The sequence below is a fragment of the Camelus ferus genome, chromosome 16, assembly GCF_009834535.1.
Source record: "Camelus ferus isolate YT-003-E chromosome 16, BCGSAC_Cfer_1.0, whole genome shotgun sequence".
Lineage (NCBI taxonomy): Eukaryota > Metazoa > Chordata > Mammalia > Artiodactyla > Camelidae > Camelus > Camelus ferus.
Genome location: NC_045711.1, coordinates 49,860,926 through 49,883,127, shown reverse-complemented (window position 1 = coordinate 49,883,127; position 22,202 = coordinate 49,860,926). Strand labels below are relative to the sequence as shown.

Sequence of the window (22,202 nt, the reverse complement as noted above, 5' to 3'; positions counted from 1 at the left end):
TCTTGCTGAATCAGCGAAGGGGTTTCCAGGACACCCTCAAGCCTGTGCCACCTCACCCCAGCCCAAGGCCTATCCCATCCAGCCCCTCAGGCTGCCAGGGGCTGCAGGCTGTTCCCCGGAGGCCATTCACAGTAACCCTGGCCCCCTTGGTGAATGGAGGCTGGAAGCCGGAGTCCAGCATCCTCCATTCTCAGCCCTGGAAGCTGTCCTGCTATCCTGGGCTCTGAGAGGCCAGCTCCAGGCCCCTTTCTTTCAGCCTGAGTGGTGAGACCTCCCCCAACAGGCTCACTAAGTGGTCCCCGAGTTTTAGTCACATCCCAGCTTCTTTGGCAGAGACCCTGGCCCCAGGCCCAGGGTCACATCCTCCAGTGTGGCCTCTTGGTCAAACATTCACAGGTGTCATGTGACTGGGGGGCTAGAAAGAGCCTGATTCAGCACTACAAGACTTCCTCTCTGGGGTAGCTGCTATAATGGAGTGATTAAACATAGGTTGATCAGGGCTTCTCAACCTTGACACTAAGGACATTTTGGGCCAGAGAGTTCTTAGTGGCAGGGGCTGTTCCGCGCACATAGGATGCTCAGCAGCATTCCTGGTCTCTAGCCTCCAGATACCAGTAGCATCCCCCTGTTGTGACAACCAGGATGTCTCCAGACATTGTCAAATGTATGTCCCCTGGGGAGCAAAATAGTCCCTGGCTGAGAACTCTAAATTGAGCTACAGTGACAGAGACGGAATTGTGCTTATGTTAGGGGCAGGGGGAATATGGGCTGGGGTGGGGGCATTGACTGGGAAAAGGTATGAGGAGCTTTATGGGGTGCTGGAAATGTTCTGAGTGGTGGTTACTCAAGTGAACATGTGCTTAAAACTTCGTACAAGGGTAAAAATGCATCAAGCTGGACACAGGATTTGTACATTTCACAGTAAGAAAAATATACCTAAAAGTGAGCCTCAGGGTCGGACAGAACCAGACTGGGGTGGGGTTTCAGTCCTGACTCTGCTCTTAAGGCTCATTTTCCTCATGTGCAAAATGATGATTGTAGTAGGACCCACCTCACTGGGCTGCTGCAAAGATTTTTTTGTTTTAATTGCTGCAAAGATTAAATGAGGTGTCATGATAAATTTCTTAGCTCAGGGCCTGCATATGGGGAGGGATCTGAGATCAGCTATTATAATGAGCAGGGCTCCGGGCTCGTTCTGTGCCTCAGTTTCCCCAGCTGTGTTGGACGATCCCTAAGGTTCTTTGCCCCTGTGACTTTATCTGATGGTCTTGGAGTCATTTTGTTCTCAGCCTAAACACTTGCAAGGTTGTGGATTCTACAAGACAGAGCCAAGTTTGTCGTCAGAATGGCTAGGAGCTGGGAGTAGATGAAAGGCTGAGAAGGAGGCAGAACATTCCAGGTAGAACTTTTAGAAATAGGAAGAAGGGAGGCAGAGGGCCATGGTGACCTCGCATGATGTGGAGCCACTTTGCAGGCACCCTTCCTCCCCAGAGGCTCAGTCCCCATTCTAACACTGGGTGGGGCTGGGAGCCTGTAGGAGTGAGTTCTGAAAGAGAATTCAGTTGTCAAAGGGTAGGCTCAGGTAGAACACTGTTCCCTCTGAATCATCTGTTTTGTAAAGGATTAAAAAAAAAAAGGCCACCCCCCCACAAAGGCACAACCCACCCTGGAGAGCCAAGGTAACTGGGCTTGTGGGAAACGGACATGCAGCTGGCACCAGTCAGAGGGTGGGGAAGGGAGGAGAGAAGATGGGGCGGCTGTCCAACCCCCTGGAAGGTGTATAAAAGGCATCCACTCTGGGCAAGGGCCACAGTCCTCGGACAGCTCAGGCCAAGCTCCCGCTGCACCTGTGCTCTCTCCATCTCACTCTCATCATGAGCTGTCGCCTGCAGAGTTCCTCCGCCAGCTACGGAGGTGGCTTCGGGGGTGGCTCCTGCCAGCTGGGAGGAGGCCGCAGTATCTCTACTTCCTCAACCCGGTTTGTCTCTGGGGGATCAGCTGGAGGCTATGGGGGCGGTGTGAGCTGTGGCTTTGGTGGAGGGGCTGGTAGTGGTTTTGGGGGTGGCTTCGGAGGCAGCTATGGAGGTGGCTTTGGAGGTGGCCTTGGAGGTGGCTTCGGTGGGGGTTTCGGCGGTGGCTTTGGTGACTTTGGTGGTGGCGATGGCGGCCTCCTCTCTGGCAATGAGAAGATCACCATGCAGAACCTCAACGACCGCCTGGCCTCCTACCTGGACAAGGTGCGTGCCCTGGAGGAGGCCAACACCGACCTGGAGGTGAAGATCCGGGACTGGCACCTGAAGCAGAGCCCGGCCAGCCCAGAGCGTGACTACAGCCCCTACTTCAAGACCATAGAAGAGCTCCGGGAAAAGGTGAGCCTTTGCAGGCCAAGGAGGGTTCCTCCGTGCAGGGCAGAGGCACGATGTCCAGGAAACCCAGTATCCCTGGGGACCAGCAGATGCAGCGTGGACAGAATTCTTACCCTTCCTGTGGGGGAATATCTAGTTTTTACTACCTACCAAACAGCTCTGCTTCTGCTGGGCTTTCTCATACTATGTCTTCCCAAATGCATTTTCTCCCATTATTCATTTTTATTGTGATTACTCATGCAAACATTTTTTACTGCTTTCCAAACAGTTATGTTTTCAGTGACTTGATCTCTATAATCCTAACCCACTGGGTTATTTGGAAACCATGACAGTTTTAAAAGCCACTGAGAATGACTCAAACAACAGAGAAAGGGATACTTGTTCATTCATTGGTCTGGGGGTAGAGCTTATTTTTGCAGGTGCCCACGTTAAACTCTCAATTAGCCACGACCAGGTGGGGGAGATGCAGGCAGAGGCTTAGGTGAGGCTAAGCCGAGATTTTCTCCATCAAGCCTGTCCATCACACTGTGCTGTCAGCTTGTTGGAACAGAAATCCACCTCCCTGGGCTGAGTCCCAGCTACGTGGGGTGGATTTGAAGAGCTTTGGAACACAGAAGTTTAGACAAGAAATTCAAATGGATGGGACTGTTTGCTGGAATTCCCCTCTACTCAGCCAGGAGGCCAGCTCTAGTGAGGTTATTATGAACTGTGTGGAACCAGGCTGATTCTCTTCTGATCTTAAGGGGAAGGCTCTCAAGACAGCAGCCTGAATGCTTGAGCAGGGCTGCAGAGACGTGACTGACTACAGATGTTCTTGGTGGGGTTGCTCCCTTGAAATGCACATCCAGGTCTTACCCACCACGACCTAGAATGCTAGAGCGACAGAACAAACTGGAGGGCCCAGTCCCCTCTCTCACTTTCCAGAAGAGGAACCGAAGCCCAGACGGATGTGCCTTGTTAGGTCGCAGGGGCAGTGAAGAGGCAGAGTCTGGCAGCCACCTGCCCTGCCTGTGTTTTCTGAGTCCTCCTCCCCAAGCTCTCGGACCCTTCAGTGGTTACCTTCCGTATTTTGCAGATCCTGGCGGCCACCATTGACAACAACCGGGTCATTCTGGAGATTGACAATGCCAGGCTGGCAGCTGATGACTTCAGGCTCAAGTGAGTTTATTTCCCTCGTTCCCCTGCCCCAACAGTTCTTGTTTGAGACAGATGCTCTTCTGAACCGTGTAATTGGAGCATCCCAGGAGTGAAGTCTTGGGGTAATAGCAGGGTCCACTGCAGGGATAGGGGGAGTGTCTAACATCATTTCTGTGTCGTTTTTTCTATGAAAAAAAATCCTTTAGGTACGAGAATGAGCTGGCCCTGCGCCAGAGTGTGGAGGCCGACATCAACGGCCTGCGCAGGGTGCTGGATGAGCTGACCTTGACCAAGACCGATCTGGAGATGCAGATCGAGAGCCTGAATGAGGAGCTGGCCTACCTGAAGAAGAACCACGAGGAGGTGAGGCGGGGAGAGGGGCTGAGCTCGCTGTGGCTGAATCACCGTCAGTGAGAACTGGGAGCCCTCGGCTGCAGCCAGACTCAGCCTTCCACCATGGGACCTGGGAGCACTTTCTAGAACACCCCAGTAGCATTCAGAGCTGGGGAGAGGCAGGATAAGTAGCTTCATGCATCTTCCCTTCCCATCCCCACAGGAGATGAAGGAGTTAGGCAACCAGGTGGTTGGCCAGGTCAACGTGGAGATGGACGCCACCCCGGGCATTGACCTGACCCGCGTGCTGGCGGAGATGAGGGAGCAGTACGAGGCCATGGCGGAGAAGAACCGCCGGGACTGCAGAGGAGTGGTTCCACAGCAAGGTACCTGGCCCTCTCAGCCCGCGGAGCCAGGGGCTGCCAGGGCCTTCCGGCTGGGCTCCTCCATCACCTCCTGTCCTGCTTGAATTCCAGAGTGCAGAGCTGAACAAGGAGGTGTCTTCCAGCACTGCCATGATCCAGACCAGCAAGACGGAGATCACGGAGCTCAGGCGTACGCTCCAGGGCCTGGAGATCGAGCTGCAGTCGCAGCTCAGCATGGTACACCTGCTGCCCCCTGCCCAACGGCCACCACCGCCAGGCCTCCCGCTGGCCCGGCTTCCCTCATACTTTCTCCTCTGCTGCCCCCCAGAAAGCCGGGCTGGAGAGCTCACTGGCGGAGACGGAGTGCCGCTACGCCCTGCAGCTGCAGCAGATCCAGGGCCTCATCAGCAGCATCGAGGCCCAGCTGAGTGAGCTCCGCAGTGAGATGGAGTGCCAGAACCAGGAGTACAAGGTGCTGCTGGACATCAAGACTCGCCTGGAGCAGGAGATCGCCACCTACCGCAGCCTGCTGGAGGGCCAGGACGCCAAGTAGGTCCCGTGGGAAGGTACCTGTGGGACCCTGGGCTGTGGGAGGAGGCGGAACCTTAGGGATCTGGCTCTGAGGTCTGGGAAGGGAAGGCACCTGTCTAAGCTGAAACAGGCTGGGCCAAGATCCAGGACCAGAGCTCCCTCCTTGCCATTTAGCATCTGACTAGCATTTCCTTTCACTCTGTGATCCGGGCCTCTGGATTAGACTGGCAGGACTGGGGACCATAGACAAAATATCTCATATTGGAAAAGGTCAGCCCAACACAGCTATTATAATAGAGATTTAACTGCCTTCAGACTATTTGCAGGGACAGGGCCATCCTTGTGGGCTCAGGGGAGGGCGGGGGGTTGAGTGAGCCAGAGGGAGGACAAAGTTTCCAGCAAATGCCCAGTAATATCTCCTCCTGAGGCTTCACAGACAGACAAAAAGACAGACAGGCCTGGCAGGCCCCTGATGCTGCTGCCCCATGGGCTGGGGGCACATCTGGGAAAAGAGCCCAACTCAGGGGCTTCGGGGATGCTCTGAGTCGCTCCCTCTGAGGGCAGGGAGGCCACCATCCTGGGTTGCTTTCCGTTCATGGCTGTGTCTCTCATCTGTGCAGGTTGACCGGTGTCGCCACAGGAGGTAAGGAAATAACCCGGGTGGGAGAGGCAGTCAGGCTCCTGTTCACTGCCCTGGGGGTGGGCAGGGCGGCAGTGCTGGGCTCCCCAGTGGAGGGAGGGAGGGGCTGGGGCAGAAGCTGTCATTTGCTCCTCTGTTTTCCTTTCAAAATAGGTGGCTCTGCCTCACAGACCCCTGGGCTATCATGGAGAGAGTCTCCCAGACAATAGCATAGAGTCCCCATCAACTCACCCTCTCACCTGACCAGTTAGGGGTTTGGGGCCCTCCTGGGTGGGGCCTTGACCTGGCCTGAGATGGGTCTTCTCCAGCCTGAATGTCTCTTGCATCCTCTGTTTCCCAGGAAGCACCACCACCAGCAGCACCACCATCTCTCGTCGCTGAGAACAGTAGGCCTTAAATCTGCCCAGGCGGCCCCTCCCTCTGTCTTCATCATCCAGAGGAGCAGAGAGCCGGCGGTTCCCTGCAGGAGAGAGGGGGAGACTGCAGGACCCGAGGGTCAGGCACTCTGCTCCCCAGCACCCCGGCTGGACCCCACTCTCCCGAGGGCCTGCACGCCCTGTCTATCTCCCCAGAGTCTGCTTTCTCTTCTCCCTGACCTGGCTCCTTTGAGTCCTCAGCTTCTCTACTAAAAAGAAAATTCAATAAAGTTTCCTGTCTTTTTGCAAACGTAGTTTTGACTCTGGCCTGGTTTCTAAGGGTGGCACCAGCCGAGGCCCTGACTGGTGGCTGTAGGCCAGGGGGTGCGGTTGGGCTAAGCGGCTCACCCTGAGCCCAGAGAGCTCCCAGCTGGGAAGGACACAAGATGCAATAATGACAAACACAGAAGACACAGGTGGCTCACGGGTGAGGACCCCAGCAAACATGGACTAATAGAACGAATCAGAGATGTTGGGGCACTAGGGCCAGTTCAATACCCTAAAGGACCTTCAGTAATAAGGCAGCAACAGGGCTCTGGTAGAGTCAGGTGACGGGGTGATGTGGGAACAAGGTACAGAGGGCTCGGGGCAGGATGCAAGGGGAGGGTACATGGCTGATTTGAGGAGAAGGAGGCCTAGGCCATTTATTCCGGCTCCAACCAGCTGCCTCCCTGCTTCCTGCAGAGAGAGCTTCCTTCCCAGATGGTGGGCACCCAGACCTGCAGTCTGCCCACCCTTCAATTCACCCCAAGGTCCTGCCATTCCAAGCCACTCAGTGACCAGTGCTGGCCTTCCTCCCCGCCTCCCCTCTGCACCCCCGCACCCCTGCTGTTCTGGATGTCCCAGCTCAGACACGCAGTCTCCTCTTGCTCTGCTTACTCCTCATGGTGACGGGTCCCCTGGGTCCCTGCGTAGACACTCTTCTCTTTTTCCTCTTCACCTCCCACCGCCTTGGGCCAACCGGGACCTGTCCATAGTCACAATGACCAGTATGCTCTGATAACTCTCCAGTGAGGCCCCTCTCCTCAGTTCCAGTCTCACGTGCCCAGATGAGCTGGCCATCGCCTCCTCAGATCTGAAGCTCAGAGGAGCTGGAAATCAAGTCAGGAGCCCGGGAGTCCTCTCCGCTTCCTCTCTCCCTCACCCCCTTACAGGTCCACCCACGGAGGCCGTTTTAGTTGTAAATATCCTCATCACCTGCCCATCTTAACTTGCTGGGTGTGTTGCCATGGCCTCCTTGGCCTCCCTGCCTCCAGTTGGAGCTTCCCCTTTACCCATGCTCCACCCGCCAGCAGGGGCGATTGCTAGATACAGAAAGTCCTCCTGGCTTAGAGATGCCGCAATGCAATAGCCCCCCGCCGGACACTGAGGAAAGCTCAGACTCCTCACCCACTGAGAAGCCACTGGAGCCTGGCCTCTGCCTGCCTCTCTCCAGCCCTAAATCCTGCACCAGCCTCCCCCAGCCCACCCCGAGGTCCTGCCCCTGCAAACTGCTCTTAGGGAACCAGCCACGTGGCTGGATGCCTGGAGCCTTCGCTCAATGAGTGACAGTTTGATCTGAACTTCCTCCCCTCATTTTCTTTGTTTTATTGGAGACTACCAGGTCTTTAGTCAACATGCCGACTGAGATGGACACCCTCTCTTCTGGGGCGTCTGGAGAGAGCGGGGTGCACCCAGGTGTTTGCGCGTCCGCGCCTGCCTGCCCTGGTGTTGAGCACTAACCATGTGCGCCAAGAGGGCAGGGCTCTATCTAGCTGACTGCCAGGGCTCAGCTGACACTTACTAAGGGGAAAGATGAATGAATGAACTAGGGAATCTGCCATTTAAGTTTCATCTTGGAGTTTTGGACCGGGGGTAGGGAGGCCCCGCCACTTTGGCCAGCTGCCCCTTTCATTGCCCCCTCCTCGTTTTCCCTCCCTCCCTCTCCAGCCCCCCCCCGCATGGTCACTGCCCTCATTCATCATCCACCTCCTCCTCCTCCACCCTAAGACTGTCTGTGGGCCCAGGCAGTGGGCTTAGTCCCACAGGGGCACTCAGACCTGACCCTCCCAGCTGCTAAGCCAGGGGAAAGATGTCACTCTCCACTCATCCCAGATCCCACTCCACGACAGAACGAGGTGTGACCCAGTTCTCGTCCATGTGCCCAGAACTGTGCTGGGAGCTCAGAGAGTAAAGAGAAAACAGGATATGGCCTCCACTCCCCAAACCCGGTTACCTTTTTTCGTTCATCTGTTTTGTCAGCAGCTATTTATTGAGGGTACCATGTACTGGTCACGGTGTCGGATCCTGGAGAGAGAGAGACATACAAAAGGCAGCCTCTGTCTTTAGGGAGTTCACGGACCGCCAGGAGGTGGGAGGAGATGCCCTCAACCTTCAATAATCACAGTCTTCAAAGCTCAGCGCAGGGCTCACCATCTGCCACAGATCTCTGCTCTTCCCCCGCCACTCCCAGCATCCCCGATCTGTCCCCAAAGCTCTGTACTGATGGCCATCACAGCAATTACTGGAGATCCAGGCTCGAAGGCCACAGGGTCTGGAGCCCCGCTGCCCTGGTGTGTGTCGGGGCTCTGCCGCTCGCTACATTTGTAGCCCTGCCCAAGCGTCTTAACCCTGTGGGCTGACTTTCGTACCTGCTAAGTACCAGCTCCCTTGAAGGTTATTAAAGTCAGGCGCTTAGAACAGTCCTGGTGCACAGCAAGTGCTCAGTAAACAAAGCTTTGTTTTTCTCTTTCCTTCAGGGCAGGGATGGTTTTGTTGGGATCCCCATCCTCATGACTAAGATGCTGTTGGAGCTCAGTAAATGTGTTGGATGGAGGAATGAGAGATGAGTAAAGACAAGCTCTGGGCAATGAAAGAGGTAGCTAAGCACACTGTCCTGCAGGTGTGAGGAAAAGGGGCCTCTCCCAGACTGCCCAAGGGAAGGCCCTCAAGGCTGAGCCCCACAGCCAGTGCCAGGCCCCCTGGGGTCTGTGTCTCAGGCTTGCTGGGCCTGGAGCAGCCCCTCTCCCTGAGACCCAGGCCGAAGCTCAGGAGGAGGCAGTCCTCTCCTTTTCTGAGCCAGTGTTAGGGGTTCTGGGTGGGGTGTGGGGTTCATGGTCCATATGGAGCAATGAAATGGGCTAGACCTTGGGCCAGGTAGGGGCTCTGGCCTGGGACCCTTTCACCCAGACCCCAGAGGGGGTTACTGAGAAGCTGGGCTCCATCCAAGGACCTCTGTGGCCCTATCAGGAATCCCAGGGAAACTGAGAGGGGAGCCCAGGTGGGGGTATTTCTATCAAAGTGGACCCAGGAGCCTTCCTGAGCTGGACAGGGGTGGTTGTCCCAGAGCTTTGGTCTGAGATGTGGGAGAGGTTGGTGGGATGGGTGGGGGGTGGGGGGAAGGCAGTTCTCCCTTTCTAACCAGGACCAATTTCAGCCCCTCAGTCCTGCATGGGGTGTCCATTGGAGGGAGGGCAGCTTCATCAGGCCTGCTGGGTGGATACTGCCCCTCCCCGGGCTTGGCCAGGTGCCCATGCCCACCCCAGGCTCACAGCCCAGCTTCCCAGGGCTGTAGCTGCGGGGAACAGCCCTGTCCGTGGTGTCTGACTAATCCTCTATGTCCATGACCGCAAGCGAACACAAGTTAATGCAAGAGATGCCATAATAAAGGGGATAGTAACACGTGTCTAGCACTCTGCCCTTTACAGAGCGCCTTCTCATCCTTTATTTGATTTCATTTTACAACAACCCCAAGTTGGCACTGTTGGGCCCATTTGACATATCTGAAGACTGAGGCTCAGACTGGTAAAGAGACCCGCCCAGCAGGAGAGCTGGGAGCCACGTGCTTTTCAAGACTGAGCAAAGCAAAGTGTTCAGCTCTGGAATCTGGGGCAGAAGTGAGGCTCTCGTCTAAGCCCAAGGCTTAGGGGACAAAGACATCACTGTGGAATGTGCCCGTGGCGTCTCAGTGCCTCAGAGCTGTGGAGGGAAGCGCCTCCCCATGGCAGGTGCTGCACAAAGGTGGCTAATTGCTGTGCAGCCCTGTGACTCCCAGCTGCTTCAGTCACCCTCTCCCTCAACCCCCAGCAAAAGGCGCCTCCCTCTCTCCAAAGCTCCACCCTGGGTGTATTGACCAGTGTACCTCTGCCCTCCCTTATGGGGTTGCGTGTCCTGCCTGGGCCCTGCAGGGGGCAGGCTCACTCCAGAAAGCAAGTGCCTCTTTGGCCACCTGCTGCGACACAGAGTGGAGGGACAGGGCACTAGACCCGGTCCTACCTGGGCCTGGTCCCAGCATGAGGCTCTGTTCAGTCCCCAGACTCGAGTGGGGCAGCTGGGCAGTGCGTGAGCAGGGCACAGCTGATGCGGAGCTGTGGCCCTGAGACCCTTGGTTGCCTGTTCTCCCTCTGTTTTGGGTGGCAGCCTTGAGGGGCCACAGAAGATCCAGAATATGAGATGAGGGTGCCTGGGGCTTCCTGGTAGGGGGGATCTCGCTTGAGGGGAGAGGAGGAAGAGATGTCACGGGAGGGCTGTGGTCGATGGGGTGTGATGATGCATTGTTCCAGATTCCCCATGTCAGCGGCTGGGCCCTTCTTCTTCCTGCCTGAGTCAGTGCCTCTCGGGGCTGCTGGGACCTGCCCCCTGTTGGATGGTGTTCCCAGGAATCTTGGGGGCTGGAGTGGAGCAGGGTGTGCAGGTTGTATCCCTTTGAGCAGCGTATCTGAGGGCTCTCAGAGAGCTGGGCACACGTCAGACTCTCCATCTTCCTGCAGTGTTTGGGAGGGACCATGTGGGTGGGCGCCTGCTGGCGGGGCTGGGGATTTGGGAGAGCTGGCAAAGAGCCGGTCTTTACTCTTCTGGTCCATTTTTATGAACAGTCATAATAACCCTGTGGCTTCTTTCATCCAGGGATCTCAGATGAATTTGAAAGTAGAATCCCCAGTATAAAGCACAGTTAATTACTGCCTGGAGCCCACAGTCTGGTTTGCAGACACACTGTCGTTAGCAGGATGATAGTAAGGCTGACTGCACACCAGGCCCTGAAAATGCAGACGGCGGAATCCAATCAAACAGGGTGTTCGGGGAATTCGCTTTGTGGTCCGGTTAAGTGGTACCTGAATCAAGGGGACGCGGGAGACTGAGGCACCGTCGTCTTCTCCTCAGGCACCTGGCTGTGCGTCTCCCACAAATCACAGGTTCTCTAAGCACATCAAGGAGAGCAGTGACAGCTCTGGAAATCTCCATAAAAGCTGGGTGGGGGGAGTCAGGGGCTGAGTGGATCTGAGCAGGAGGCCCTGAACTCTTCCAGACCGGAGTGGTCAGTCGGAGCAGGAGGAGCTGGCCCATTGGCGAGATGGAAGTGGGCCCTGGGACTTGAAAGGCAGAGAACCCAAGAGGTATGGCTTAAGATTGGGGTCAGGGCGGTCTCTGGGCCTCCCCTGTGGCAAGAGCAGTTTGGAGCCAAACCCTGGAGCCCCAGACTATGGCCAAAATCAGACCCCAAGGCAGGAGAAAGGACCTTTGTATTTGGGAAGAGAGGAGAGTTCCTGGGTGATTCTGGACCTAGGAAAGGGGGAGTTTTGAAGCCTAACCACAGTCAGGTCCTGGCCCAGTGGGGATTCAGGACCATCCACAGAGCAGGATGTTGGGAAGCTGGGTGCCCAGGAGCCTTGCAGATCCCTTAGACTCTCAGGAGGAGCCAAGAGCCGTGGCCAGCTTGCCTGCTCTCCTGCGGCCCCGAGCACAGGCTCTGGGCCCTGCACAGGGGCAGCCAGAGAGCAGGAAAGCCCTCAGTGTGCACTCAACCTGTCTCAAGTCTGGTGAGGCCTGGTGAGAGCGGGGGGAGGCGAAAGTTTGGGGCACAGGCGGGGGGGCGTGGGAAATGGAGCCCAGAGGGACTTGCCAAATCTTGCCAGGAAGATCTGAGTCACCCAGCAGCTGCCATCAGGGTGGAATGTCACCGAGGTGGCCAGGAAAGAGAAGGGACAACTTAGCGCCCTTCTTCTGAGTTCTGCTTGCTGGGCCTGGGAGGGTAAAAACGGCAGTCACTGAGATTGGGGTACAAAAGGCAGAAAGTCACCATACATCTGCTCCTGAGACCCTCCAGTCATGGTGACAAATCACAGGGGAAGGAGGGAAGGAACAGCTGCGCCTGTTTGGCCAAGGTTCTCAACCAGTGATGCTTCCTCACCGAGGATTGCCAGAGAAAATGCAGGACGCCTCGTTAAATTGCAGTTGTGGACACCATGAATACGTTTTTAGTATAAGTATGTCCCACACGTTGCTTGTATTTTTATTTGCTCCATTGGGCAACCTTACCCTTAGCAGGTTTGCAAACCGCCCCGAGTCTTCCACCATCAAAACCGAACAAGCGTGACCTTTCTCTGATTCCTTGGACCAATGAAATCAGTGGCTTGAAATGTCTTAATTGAACTTTTTTCCCCCTCCCACAATGCTTTCTTTAACTCTGTGTACCTGTTACGGCCTGTCTGTACTCGAATCTAACATCAGCTGGCAGGAGATTTGGCAGGAGAGTTTGATGTGGTTATTTGATACAGAGTATGCAGTAACCCTGTTTTTCAGGGAGGGGCCAGGAGTCCTGAGTCCTCTGTTGCTTGAACAAATTCTTTGGTACAAGAGAACAAATTCTTTGGTACTTGTGTTGAGAGGAATGAGACCGGTGTGGGTCCCTCTGGATGGGTGGGCTCTGGGGAGGCGTCTACAGAGGTTAAGACACAGGACCAGCATTTCTTAGATGCCTGCTGTGCTGGGAAATTCTGCAGGACGTGTGGGGGTGGATGCCAAAGATGGAACAGGAGACGATGAGGAAGTTAAAGCCTAAGACAGCAGGACACTCTGAGAGATGATCACTGGGTGGCCAGGCTGCCCCGTGGTCCACTGTCTGGTTTCTCCAATGCCACTGGGGCACAGTGGTTGTGGTGGTGATGGTGGCTGGCACATTCTGACCACAGCCCAGAGGAGCAGGGGAAGAGGGGCCGTGCTTGGAGAACTCATTTTCGCCTTGGGCACACTGACAGGCTGCGCCTGGTGCCTTCTGCCTTGAAGGGACAGCTCAGAGCTGGGGAGAGGAGACTCAGGCTTGGTTTCTTGGGTCTCTGCCCACAAGGAAGCTTGGCCTTCAGGTGGATGCTCATTTGAGGGTGAAGGCCATTTTTCACCTAAAAAGGAACCACAGACTTGGTGATTGGTTTTGAACATGGTGGCCTTCCAAGGTGGGCTTGGGGGAAGCCGGGGTGTTTTCTGTCCCTGCAGCAGTGTCCCTCCTCCTCCCTCTCCCCCTAGCTGGGGTCATTGTGGTCAGAGAGCATCCTATCCACTCTGTAGCCCCAAAGCCAGCCCCTGTTCTGTGGCAGGTGGAGTTGGGGGCTTCGGGGATCTTCTAGAGTAAAGGTCAGAGGCCAGAAAGTCCCAGCCGAGGGGGCCCCTGCAGCCCTAGGACACAGTCTCAGGAGCCGCCTTTCCTCACACAGCTGGGTCAGGTCTCTGAATCAGCAGCCCATGAAACCAGGGCAAGCCGTTTGTACCCTGGAAACAGTGTTCAACTGGGGCTCAGACTACACGGGCTGGAAGAAGAGTTTTGATCTCCTAAATTAGTGATGTGCGTTCCTATTTATCAAGCAGGTTTCAATTTAGTTGTCACAGTCCTGGGAATGTGGCATTAAGAGCTCTACTCATCTTTTGGGAAAACTGAGGCCCAAAGAATTAAGTGGCTTGAACCAAGGTCTGGCTGAGTCCAGGCCCAGGGCCACTGCTGTCCAGCCAGACACTTCTCTAAGCCCTTCTTCTGCAAAGTCTCTGCTGGCTCAGGTGGGCCAGATATGTCATTTCAGCTGGGATGTGCTGGGAGGCCTGCTTACTATCCTGGTGACACTGCACCTCCGAATGGGCCCTTCTGAGGACCAGCCTTGGGAGGTGGGTTGATGTTGCCTCTGCCTATGAAGGAAGGCCAGGAGGAAGTCGTGCCATCATGTCCTCCTGGTGTGCAGGTGTTGGAGGATGGTGGGAAGGAGAAGTGCCTGCTGAACTGAGAAGGCATCTTGAGACCGAAAAATGAGGCAGGCAGCTCCATGTGATCAATGTATCTGTGTATTACAGGGCAACTTATGCATAAGGTGGGATCAGGTGGACGGATCCCATTTGCACTCTGCACCACGGAGGGGCCACTGGGACAATTTTACAGTTAACTTAGTGTATGCGAGTAGGTGCCCAGAGACAGAGTGGACATTCCAACATTTATGAATGGATAACTAGTCTCATAGGCTCTGGGAAGATGTTGGCAAAGGTTTTCATCATTGTTTGGGGACCAACAGAGCATAGAGGGCGCCTGGTCCTAATGATTATTAAACAATATTAACTACAAAGCCCTTGACAACAGAGAAGGGATTCACTTCACAGTACAGTCCTGGGTAGGGTCAGCAGGAAGACAGGAGAAACTGTAAGTTTCCAAGATGGTGTCAGTTACACTAACGGCCATACAGTAGACCTGGAGGCAAAGGGAGACAGAGGTCCCTGAGGGTTTCCGTATAGAAGAAAACCCAACTGTGCCACGGGCTGAGCCTCTGTAACTCCTCTTTGTTCTGTGGTCAGTGACACAGAAGGAACGGTGGCTGTGGGTGATGGCCTGGGCCTCCCGTTCTATGCTGTCTGAGATGGAAGGGCCCTTCCTGTTCAGATCAGGGCTCTGGAGCCCAGAGTGGATGGGGCTCACACAGAGAGTTTGGGGCAGTGTAATTTTGACCCACGTTAGAAAGAAGGGTCTCGGAACAGGACCCTATTTTGAAATAAAATCTGGTGAATGGGCACCCCCAACGTACTTAATACTGAACAGGAGGATTTTCTCCAGGGCTGGACACCCAAGGGAGGTGGGGTTGGGTGGGCTGAGCTGCCTGGGAGGTGAGCAGCCCTGTGAGTCCCAGCTTCAATCCTCTGATCCAGGTAGAACCTTTGTTCCACTTGGGCCTTGCTCCATTCAGTGATGGTCCAGGCTCCGGAGGCAGAAGAGGGCAGAGGACTTCTTCCCCTGAGGCCCCCTCTGCACTTCCTTCCAGGAGGTGGCCTTGCAGCCTGCACCATGGGAAAGGGGACCAAGGGCGACTGAAAGAACTTCTCTGGCCAGCCTGTCACCTGCTCCGGGAGAGGTATGTGCCTCTCCTTACAGCCCTGGAGACACCTGCCTGGACTCTGGCCTGTGGTGGCCTCCTGATGCCTGGGCTGAGTGATGGGAACACAGCTGGGGTAGCAGACACCTGCTCATTCAGTTGCCCTGAGAAAAACCTAGAATCAGCCTCAAATATGGATTGTACAGAGGAGGGATTAAAAAAAAGAAAATGGGAACATTAACTTCAGAAGTCCAGCTGCTTAGAGACCCCAAACAGAGAAGAGCCACGTTAGGAGCGGGGAAGGGGCTGCCCTCAGGACGAGTGTGCTGGGCCACAAATGAGGTGGGTCGGGACATGGTGTGCTCAGAACTTGCCTGAATGGGCCCTGCAGAGATAGCCAGGTGCCACACTAGTTGTCTCAGAAAACAAAGGAGGCACTTACAGGAGGTCTGGTCAGAGCCCCAGTCCCTGTCCTGACAGTCCGGTGGGTCTCAACTTGGGGCGGTTTTGCCACCCAGGGGATATATGGCAGTGTCTGGAGACATTTTTTGGTTGTCACAACTAGGGGAGGGGGTTGCTCCTGGCATCCGGCGATAGAATCCAGGGATGCTGCTAACCCTTCACACTGAAGCCCCCACGACAAGGAATAATGTGGTTTACGAGGTCCACAGTGCTAAGGCTGGGAAGCCCCTCAGCCCTGCAGGGAGGGCAGGGAAGATGGGCAGCCATAAGGAAACATTGTGGAGGCAGCCAAGCTCTGGATGCCTGAGGCCCTTGCTGGAGGGGACACGCAGCACATGCACCCCTGGGAGCCCATTAGATGGCTCTTGGGCATCCTGTTGAGGTGTCCACTGGACTGGGCGAGGCATGTGCACCACAGCCAACCCTCCTGAGTAATTTCAGAGAGAAGCTCATAAAGTGTTTTAAGAAGTCAGGTAAATTACAACTTCAGAAGCATGTAACTGCATCTATAAACGCCCGCCTTGCCCTGTGTGTTTGTGTGGGAGAAGAGGGAGCAGGCTGCTCAAGCCTTGGGAAAGCCCACTTTGAGGGCGGAAGACGAAATTTACCTTTCGTCTGTAATTCTCAGGCTCTCCTCCCGGCTTGCTTAACTCTCTGGCAGTGTGTCATCTGTTCCTCTTATTCCTTCCCTGTCCAAATTGTCTGCATTGAGCACCTCTGTAAACCTGTTCAGGCACCAGTGAGGTTGGAGTGGGCTGTCCAGGGTCCTGATTCTACCCTCCTAGGTTCAGGGAACTGGGGGCCCACAAAAGAAACTGCCCTCTAAAGCAGCCCCACTTGAGAACACACAGCCATGATCCTTTGCTCGCCACAGCCACAAACCACCATCAAAGACAATCCTCTTAGCCTAACCAAAACGTGTGTTGGTTTTCAAAACACTTTTACTTCTGTCCTTGTTTGACACTCCTTGTATCTGTGTGAAACAGACGGGGCAGGCTCACGATCTGTACGGTCCCGATGAGGACACTGAGGATGCCAGGGAGGGAGGGAAGTGCTCAGCGTTGCAGGGCAGATCATCAGCCGAGCCAGGATTTGAACCTAGGTCTCCTATCCCTATGTTCTGGGTGCCTGTGCTTGACCTTGGTTGTGTGGGGGAAGCAGTGGGACAAGGGCATGGGACTTGGGGTCTGAGAGCCCTGGTTTCAGATCCAAGCTCTGTTCTCATTGCCTGTTCATCTTGAGCAAGATTTTTTTTAATTAAAAAAAAAAAACAAACCAACATTCTGAGCCTCAGTTTCCTCAATATTGGCCCCCTCCCAGGGTTGTGGTGAGGTGCACATGAAGTAATGACGAGCTTGGCACATGACAGATGCTCCATGAATTTTACTTCCTTTGCTGCCTTCTCACCATCCCAGCGGCCCAGGCAGAGGTGAGCAGCTAGGAGAGGTGGGGGTAGTGGACAGAGGTGACAAATGGGCAGACCGGGCTCCTCAGGGGAAGGTACACAGAGAGGGCAGGTACCAAGTGTCATTCGTGAGGCCACTCCCAATTTATGGGATGTGGTGCAAAGACTTTGAAGAGGCAATAAAATTCATATTTGGCTAGGAAATGACAACAGCTGAGAGTCCTGACTTAGCAAACTAAATTCCACATTTTTTTTTTAATAAGGCAAGGGATTCTGGATAGGTAACAAAAATCACATTCTAATGACATTAGCGTCCCGGATTAGGAATAGGCTTTCCCAAGAGTAACATGCCAACACCCCACGGAGAGTGTATATAAACGCCCCAGAGAGGCCATGAGAATCCAGAACCTGAGCTCTCGGCTAAGCTGCCAACTTCCTCTGCTAGCATCATGGCCACCCAGTTCTGCTCCCCGATCTTCTCCTCTGGGTCTGTCAGGGGTCTCTGTGGCACAGCAGGCGGCATCTCTCGGGTGTCCTCTGTCCGCTCTGTGGGCTCCTGCAGGGTCCCCGGTCTGGCTGGTGTCTCGGGGTCAGCCTCTTCCGTCAGGCTGGGCCTCTCTGGCTTTGGGAGCTGCTTGCCGGGTTCCTATCTGTCCTCTGGGTACCACTCCTCTGGCTTTGCTGGGAGCGGGGGCTGGTTCTGCGAGGGCTCCTTCAATGGCAACGAGAAGGAGACCATGCAGTTCCTGAACGACCGCCTGGCCAACTACCTGGAGAAGGTGCGGCAGCTGGAGCGGGACAATGCGGAGCTGGAGAGCCGCATCCGGGAGTGGTACGAGGCTCAGATCCCGTACATCTGCCCGGACTACCAGTCCTACTTCAAGACCATTGAGGAGCTCCAGCAGAAGGTAATGGGGACCTGGCCCTTCTGCAGCCCAGCAGCCCAAACCCTGGGAGGGGTCTGTCTCATCCCACTCCAGATGGGACTGTAGCTCTTAAGGGATTCTCTCTCCTATGAGGGTAAGGTTTTCTCTCTAGGGTCTTGGTTTCCTGGGGACCCAGACCTCTCTGCTGATTGTGAGCCATTATCAGCCATTCCTCCCCACCCTTCTCAGCTGTAGGAAGGGCAATCACACACATGGCACCAAGTCCCTACTGGAGACAAGCACTGTGCCTGAGGCCTTCCTATCCTTTGGCTTGTTTATTCCTCATCTTGGAGAGATGGATATCGCTGGGCCCATCTAACAGATTCAGAAGTTGAATTTTAGGGAGATTCAGCAACTTGCCTAAGATCACACAACTTATCAGTGTTGGATGCAGAACCTGAATCCACGTTGGCCTGGTTCTCTCCACTCTCCCTGGTGAATCCCACTGCGTCACTCTGGGGGCTGCAGACATCAGGACTGATGGTCACTGATGTTCCTCTGTTGCCCTTCCTGGGACTGATGCTCCCGCCATACTGGGGCTCCGGGCTCAGAGCTGGACATGCCAAAGGTGCTGGTGGTACTTAGGAGCATGGAATCTGTGAGCTGGGCTCTCCTCTTTCCCCTGGGGCTTTCTCTAGCTCATGGGAAGCACCCTGTTCCCCAGATCCTGCTGACTAAGGCTGAGAACTCCAGGCTGGTCCTGCAAATTGACAACGCCAAGTTGGCGGCTGACGACTTCCGAACCAAGTGAGTGGCCTGATGAGGGGAGGTTTCTGGGCTGCTCCCTTGCTTCTGTCCCCACCCGCCTCTGGGAGCAGGGGAGGTGGGAGTGAGGCCAGATGAAGCCATAAGTGGGCAATGCGGCACTGGCTCTGGACCACCTCCGGGTCAAGGGAAAGGACCACTCTGCTGCTAACCCTGAATCAGCTGCAGCAGCTGGACAGAAGAGCAGGGGTCCTGGCCTGGGTATGGCTGCTCTGCCACAGACTCGGCAGGGTTTCGTGTGTGCAGGTACGAGACGGAGCTGGGCATGCGGCAGCTGGTGGAGGCTGACACCAACAGCCTGCGCAGAACCCTGGATGAGCTCACCCTGTGCAAGGCTGACCTGGAGATGCAGGTGGAGTCCTTGAAGGAGGAGCTGATATGCCTCAAGAAGAACCACGAGGAGGTGAGGCTGGTGCCAGGCAACCTCCGGATGTTTCCCATCCAGTGGGAGCCACTGCTGACCCTTGGGCATAACACCTGTGACAACCACCTCCACAGTAACTCCAGCTGATCACTAAATGTGATGGCTCATTCTGTGCCAGGAATGATAGAAAGCACTTTGCATTTCATTCTCATTTCATTTCATCTTCACAATAATCCCAGGAGGTATATGCTATTACAAGCTCCATTTGACAGATGAGAAGACTGAGGCACAGAGAGGTTAAGTCACTTGCCTAAGGTCACCAGACTCCTGGCTGGGACACTCAATCTCCATTTGGACAGCAGTGCTTAATACAGATTCAGCTTGCCTGGTGTTTGCATCATCTCGCTTCACTCTTCCAAATCCTCTGAGGAGGTTGGTATAGGTACATGAGGAGACTGAGGCTCAGAGAGGTTAAGCATCCTGTTTAATGTCACACAGCTGGCAACTGAAGGAGGAAAGGTTTTACCCAGGTCAGTGGAACCTGCAACGAGCATACTTTTCACAGCCTTACACCATCTTGTTTCCTCTCTGCAGGAAGTCAACACACTTCGATGCCAACTTGGGGACAGGTTGAATGTGGAGGTGGATGCTGCCCCACCAGTGGATCTCAACAAGATCCTGGATGAGATGAGATGCCAGTATGAGGCCCTGGTGGAGAATAACCGTAGAGACGTGGAGGCCTGGTTCAACACCCAGGTGGGGCCAGGGCAGCCCAGGACAAGCTCCTGGGGTGGGGGTCACCTTGACAGTAGCTTCACTTGCTCTGACCGTGCTCTGGGGCCTCTGTGCTTTTCAGACTGAGGAGCTGAACCAGCAGGTGGTGTCCAGCTCGGAGCAGCTGCAGTGCTGCCAGACAGAGCTCATCGAGCTGAGACGCAATGTCAACGCCCTGGAGATCGAGCTGCAGGCCCAGCACAGCATGGTGAGTGGCCTCTGCCTGCGTGGCTGCCCAAGCCCATGGCAGGCCCCCTCGATCCACCAGTCTCAGTTATCCTGGGGCGTGGTCACCAGCCGTTTGCAGATGCCTAGGGCTGTGTGTCTCTGGGTGGGATTCCCTCCCATTGGCAGTGTCTCCTGTTTCCCATTGCAGCGGAATTCTCTGGAATCCACCCTGGTGGAGACAGAGGCCCGCTACAGCTCCCAGCTGGCCCAGATGCAGTGCCTGATCACCAACGTGGAGTCCCAGCTGGCCGAGATCCGCTGTGACCTGGAGCGGCAGAACCAGGAGTACCAGGTGCTGCTGGACGTCAAGGCCCGCCTGGAGTCGGAGATCGCCACCTACCGCCGCCTGCTGGAGGGAGAAGACTGCAGGTGAGTGGCTCGGGGAGGCGGGTGGACCCTGGAGGTCCCCGCTGGGGGACAGGGCTCACTGGGACCCAACCCTCAGTGCCGCCGTGAGGGCATCAGTCCTGAAGTGGTTATTGCACAGATGAAGGGGGGTTGATCAAAGCCCCTGGAGAGAGATCCTTCTAGCCCTGGGCTTCGGGCATTTGCAGTGAGACAAGTTGGCCCCACTCACAGCACTTCTCCCACCATTGTTTGTGACTGGGAGTTTGTGGTCTTCGTCCCTGAAACCCTCTGAAACTGGGATTTCAGAGGCACGGTCTGAAGTTGTTTGTCATTGTCACCTGCCTATCTCACTTGACCTGCTAAATCTGTTTACTGTTAATGTTGGTCCAGTAGCCAATGCCAAACCCACCTTGACATGATCGCCTTTCCTCAGGCTGCCTGCCCACCCTTGTGCCGCGGAGTGCAAGCCTGCCATTAGAGTTCCTCATGTCTCAAGCGTGCCCTGTGCCCCGACTGTGCCCTGCGCCCCAGCTGCCCAGCTCAGCACCCAGATCCGCACCATCACGGAGGAGATCAGAGATGGGAAAGTCATTTCCTCCAGGGAGCGTGTGCAGCCGCTGTAACCAGCCGCCTGGCCCAAAGGGGCAGGCCCTGGCCCACAGGAAGGAGGACACGCCTGTGGCTCCTGGCTCCTCACAACCCCCTCTACCCTAGAGGGACCCCCCCCCCCAACCCACAGTCCCTGGCTCAGCAGATTTTTCTACCAAAATACTTCTTAGGTTGTGTGTTTCTGGACTTAACCGCTTTTACGCCACATAAAACTAGGTTTCCCTGGAAATTTACCCAATAAAGTGTGTTCTCTTGGCATAGCAAACTGGCCTCTGTCTACTCTCTGTGGTTGGTTAGTGGGGGTGTCTGATCAGGGCTTGCTGTGAAGGTGTAGGATTTGGTCTCGGGTTTATCTTCTCTGGCTCTGAGTGGGAGGAAGTGATAGGGTGAATCAAAATACTTCATAATGGGGAAATCTCAGGGCCCAGTCCACGAGAACAGATGCTGGCCCAGTCGGGATGGGTGCTGGCCATAACCTACAGGCCTGGCCCTGCCCATGGCGACCACCTGGGGCAGCCTCAGAAGAGGCAAAGACTCCCAGGCCATCCTCCTCAGGAGCCCTGCCTGGATCTGGTGGTTCACTCTCTTCTCTTCAGTTTCTCCTCCCTTGTCCAGCGCCTATGACCCTGGGGACACAGGAGAGGGGGTTCCAGGGTCAACCAGAGAGGCAAACTCCAAGCAGCCAGCCTGGGCCAAGCACCCCAGGAAGTGGGGTTGGGTGAATTCGGAGCAGAGTAAACCCAAAGCCTCACTGCATGCATTCAATCAGCCTGTGTGTCAGCGGCACATTATGTCGCTTTGTCTAGCTTTTTATCAAATTGTTCAGAGCATCTGCATTGGTTAAGGATCCCGTGCTCTCAACATCACACCTACCCTTAACTGAGTTCCAGTTTACATCTCCAGCCACCGTGCAAGCTCGGCTGTTCAGCAGTTCAATGCTGTTTGGAGCGGGCATTTGCCACAGCAAGTGGCAGACTGACCCTTCCTCAGGTGTTTTGACTCCTACATCATTGCTCTTTTCTTGACATCAACAGAGAGATGATCTAAAGCATCCCATTTTATCAAATTTCCCCAGAACGAACGTAATACTTTCAACGCAGTCTGATCTTGTTTGTACTTTCCACCTCTGCTATCTGGCTGTCTTTCTTGTTCTCACGTACTCAGATCAATGAATCCATCACCAGATAAGGACTGAACATCCCGTGAATGGAAAATGTTAATGTGTGTGTTTATCTAGGGAAAGCAGAGGTGCGGGAAACAGCTGCAACATAGGGTGGGGAACAGGCACTGTTTCCCAGCTGCTGATGTGAGATACCCCCCACACGCTACCACACAGCCCCAGGGACAGCAGGTGCGGATTTGGGGCTGGTTTTCAGGTTCTCAGGAGGGAAGAGCTCATCGAGAGCTGGGAAGTCCAGGGGAGGCTTTAGGGGAGATT

The 22,202-nt window shown here is 55.2% G+C and overlaps 2 protein-coding genes across 7 annotated transcripts; both read left to right on the top strand.

Annotated features, from left to right (window-relative positions):
* The first annotated feature begins 1,804 nt into the window (after positions 1 to 1,804).
* On the top strand, positions 1,805 to 6,042 carry KRT13 (keratin 13). Its single transcript, XM_006178693.2, is given in 9 exon segments — positions 1,805 to 2,369; positions 3,442 to 3,524; positions 3,710 to 3,866; positions 4,060 to 4,197; positions 4,199 to 4,222; positions 4,313 to 4,438; positions 4,530 to 4,750; positions 5,353 to 5,375; positions 5,713 to 6,042. Coding segments are annotated over 9 exon segments (1,308 nt in total). The 5' UTR covers positions 1,805 to 1,874; the 3' UTR covers positions 5,754 to 6,042.
* A 4,991-nt stretch (positions 6,043 to 11,033) lies between these two features.
* Positions 11,034 to 21,041, top strand: KRT36 (keratin 36). 6 transcript variants are annotated; one of them, XM_032498126.1, is made up of 10 exons: positions 11,091 to 11,160; positions 14,833 to 14,922; positions 15,974 to 16,774; positions 17,075 to 17,658; positions 18,341 to 18,423; positions 18,688 to 18,844; positions 19,400 to 19,561; positions 19,662 to 19,787; positions 19,956 to 20,176; positions 20,589 to 21,041. In XM_032498126.1, exons 4-10 carry the CDS (start codon positions 17,200 to 17,202, stop codon positions 20,776 to 20,778), a joined length of 1,398 nt encoding a protein of 465 aa, XP_032354017.1. In that variant the 5' UTR covers positions 11,091 to 11,160; positions 14,833 to 14,922; positions 15,974 to 16,774; positions 17,075 to 17,199; the 3' UTR covers positions 20,779 to 21,041. The 6 variants fall into 6 exon arrangements, with proteins under 6 accessions (XP_032354018.1, XP_032354017.1, XP_032354016.1 ...); XM_032498128.1 differs by having other exon boundaries at positions 11,093 to 11,160; positions 16,666 to 16,774; XM_032498125.1 differs by having other exon boundaries at positions 15,974 to 17,658.
* The last annotated feature ends 1,161 nt before the right edge of the window (positions 21,042 to 22,202 follow it).

Excerpts from the sequence above, each read along its gene's own strand:
- KRT36 (XM_032498127.1), top strand. The coding sequence starts at position 17,200 with ATGGCCACCCAGTTCTGCTCCCCGATCTTCTCCTCTGGGTCTGTCAGG. Across the intron at positions 17,659-18,340 it reads TTGAGGAGCTCCAGCAGAAG|ATCCTGCTGACTAAGGCTGA; the intron begins GTAATGGGGACC and ends CCTGTTCCCCAG. Across the intron at positions 19,562-19,661 it reads AGGCCTGGTTCAACACCCAG|ACTGAGGAGCTGAACCAGCA; the intron begins GTGGGGCCAGGG and ends TGTGCTTTTCAG.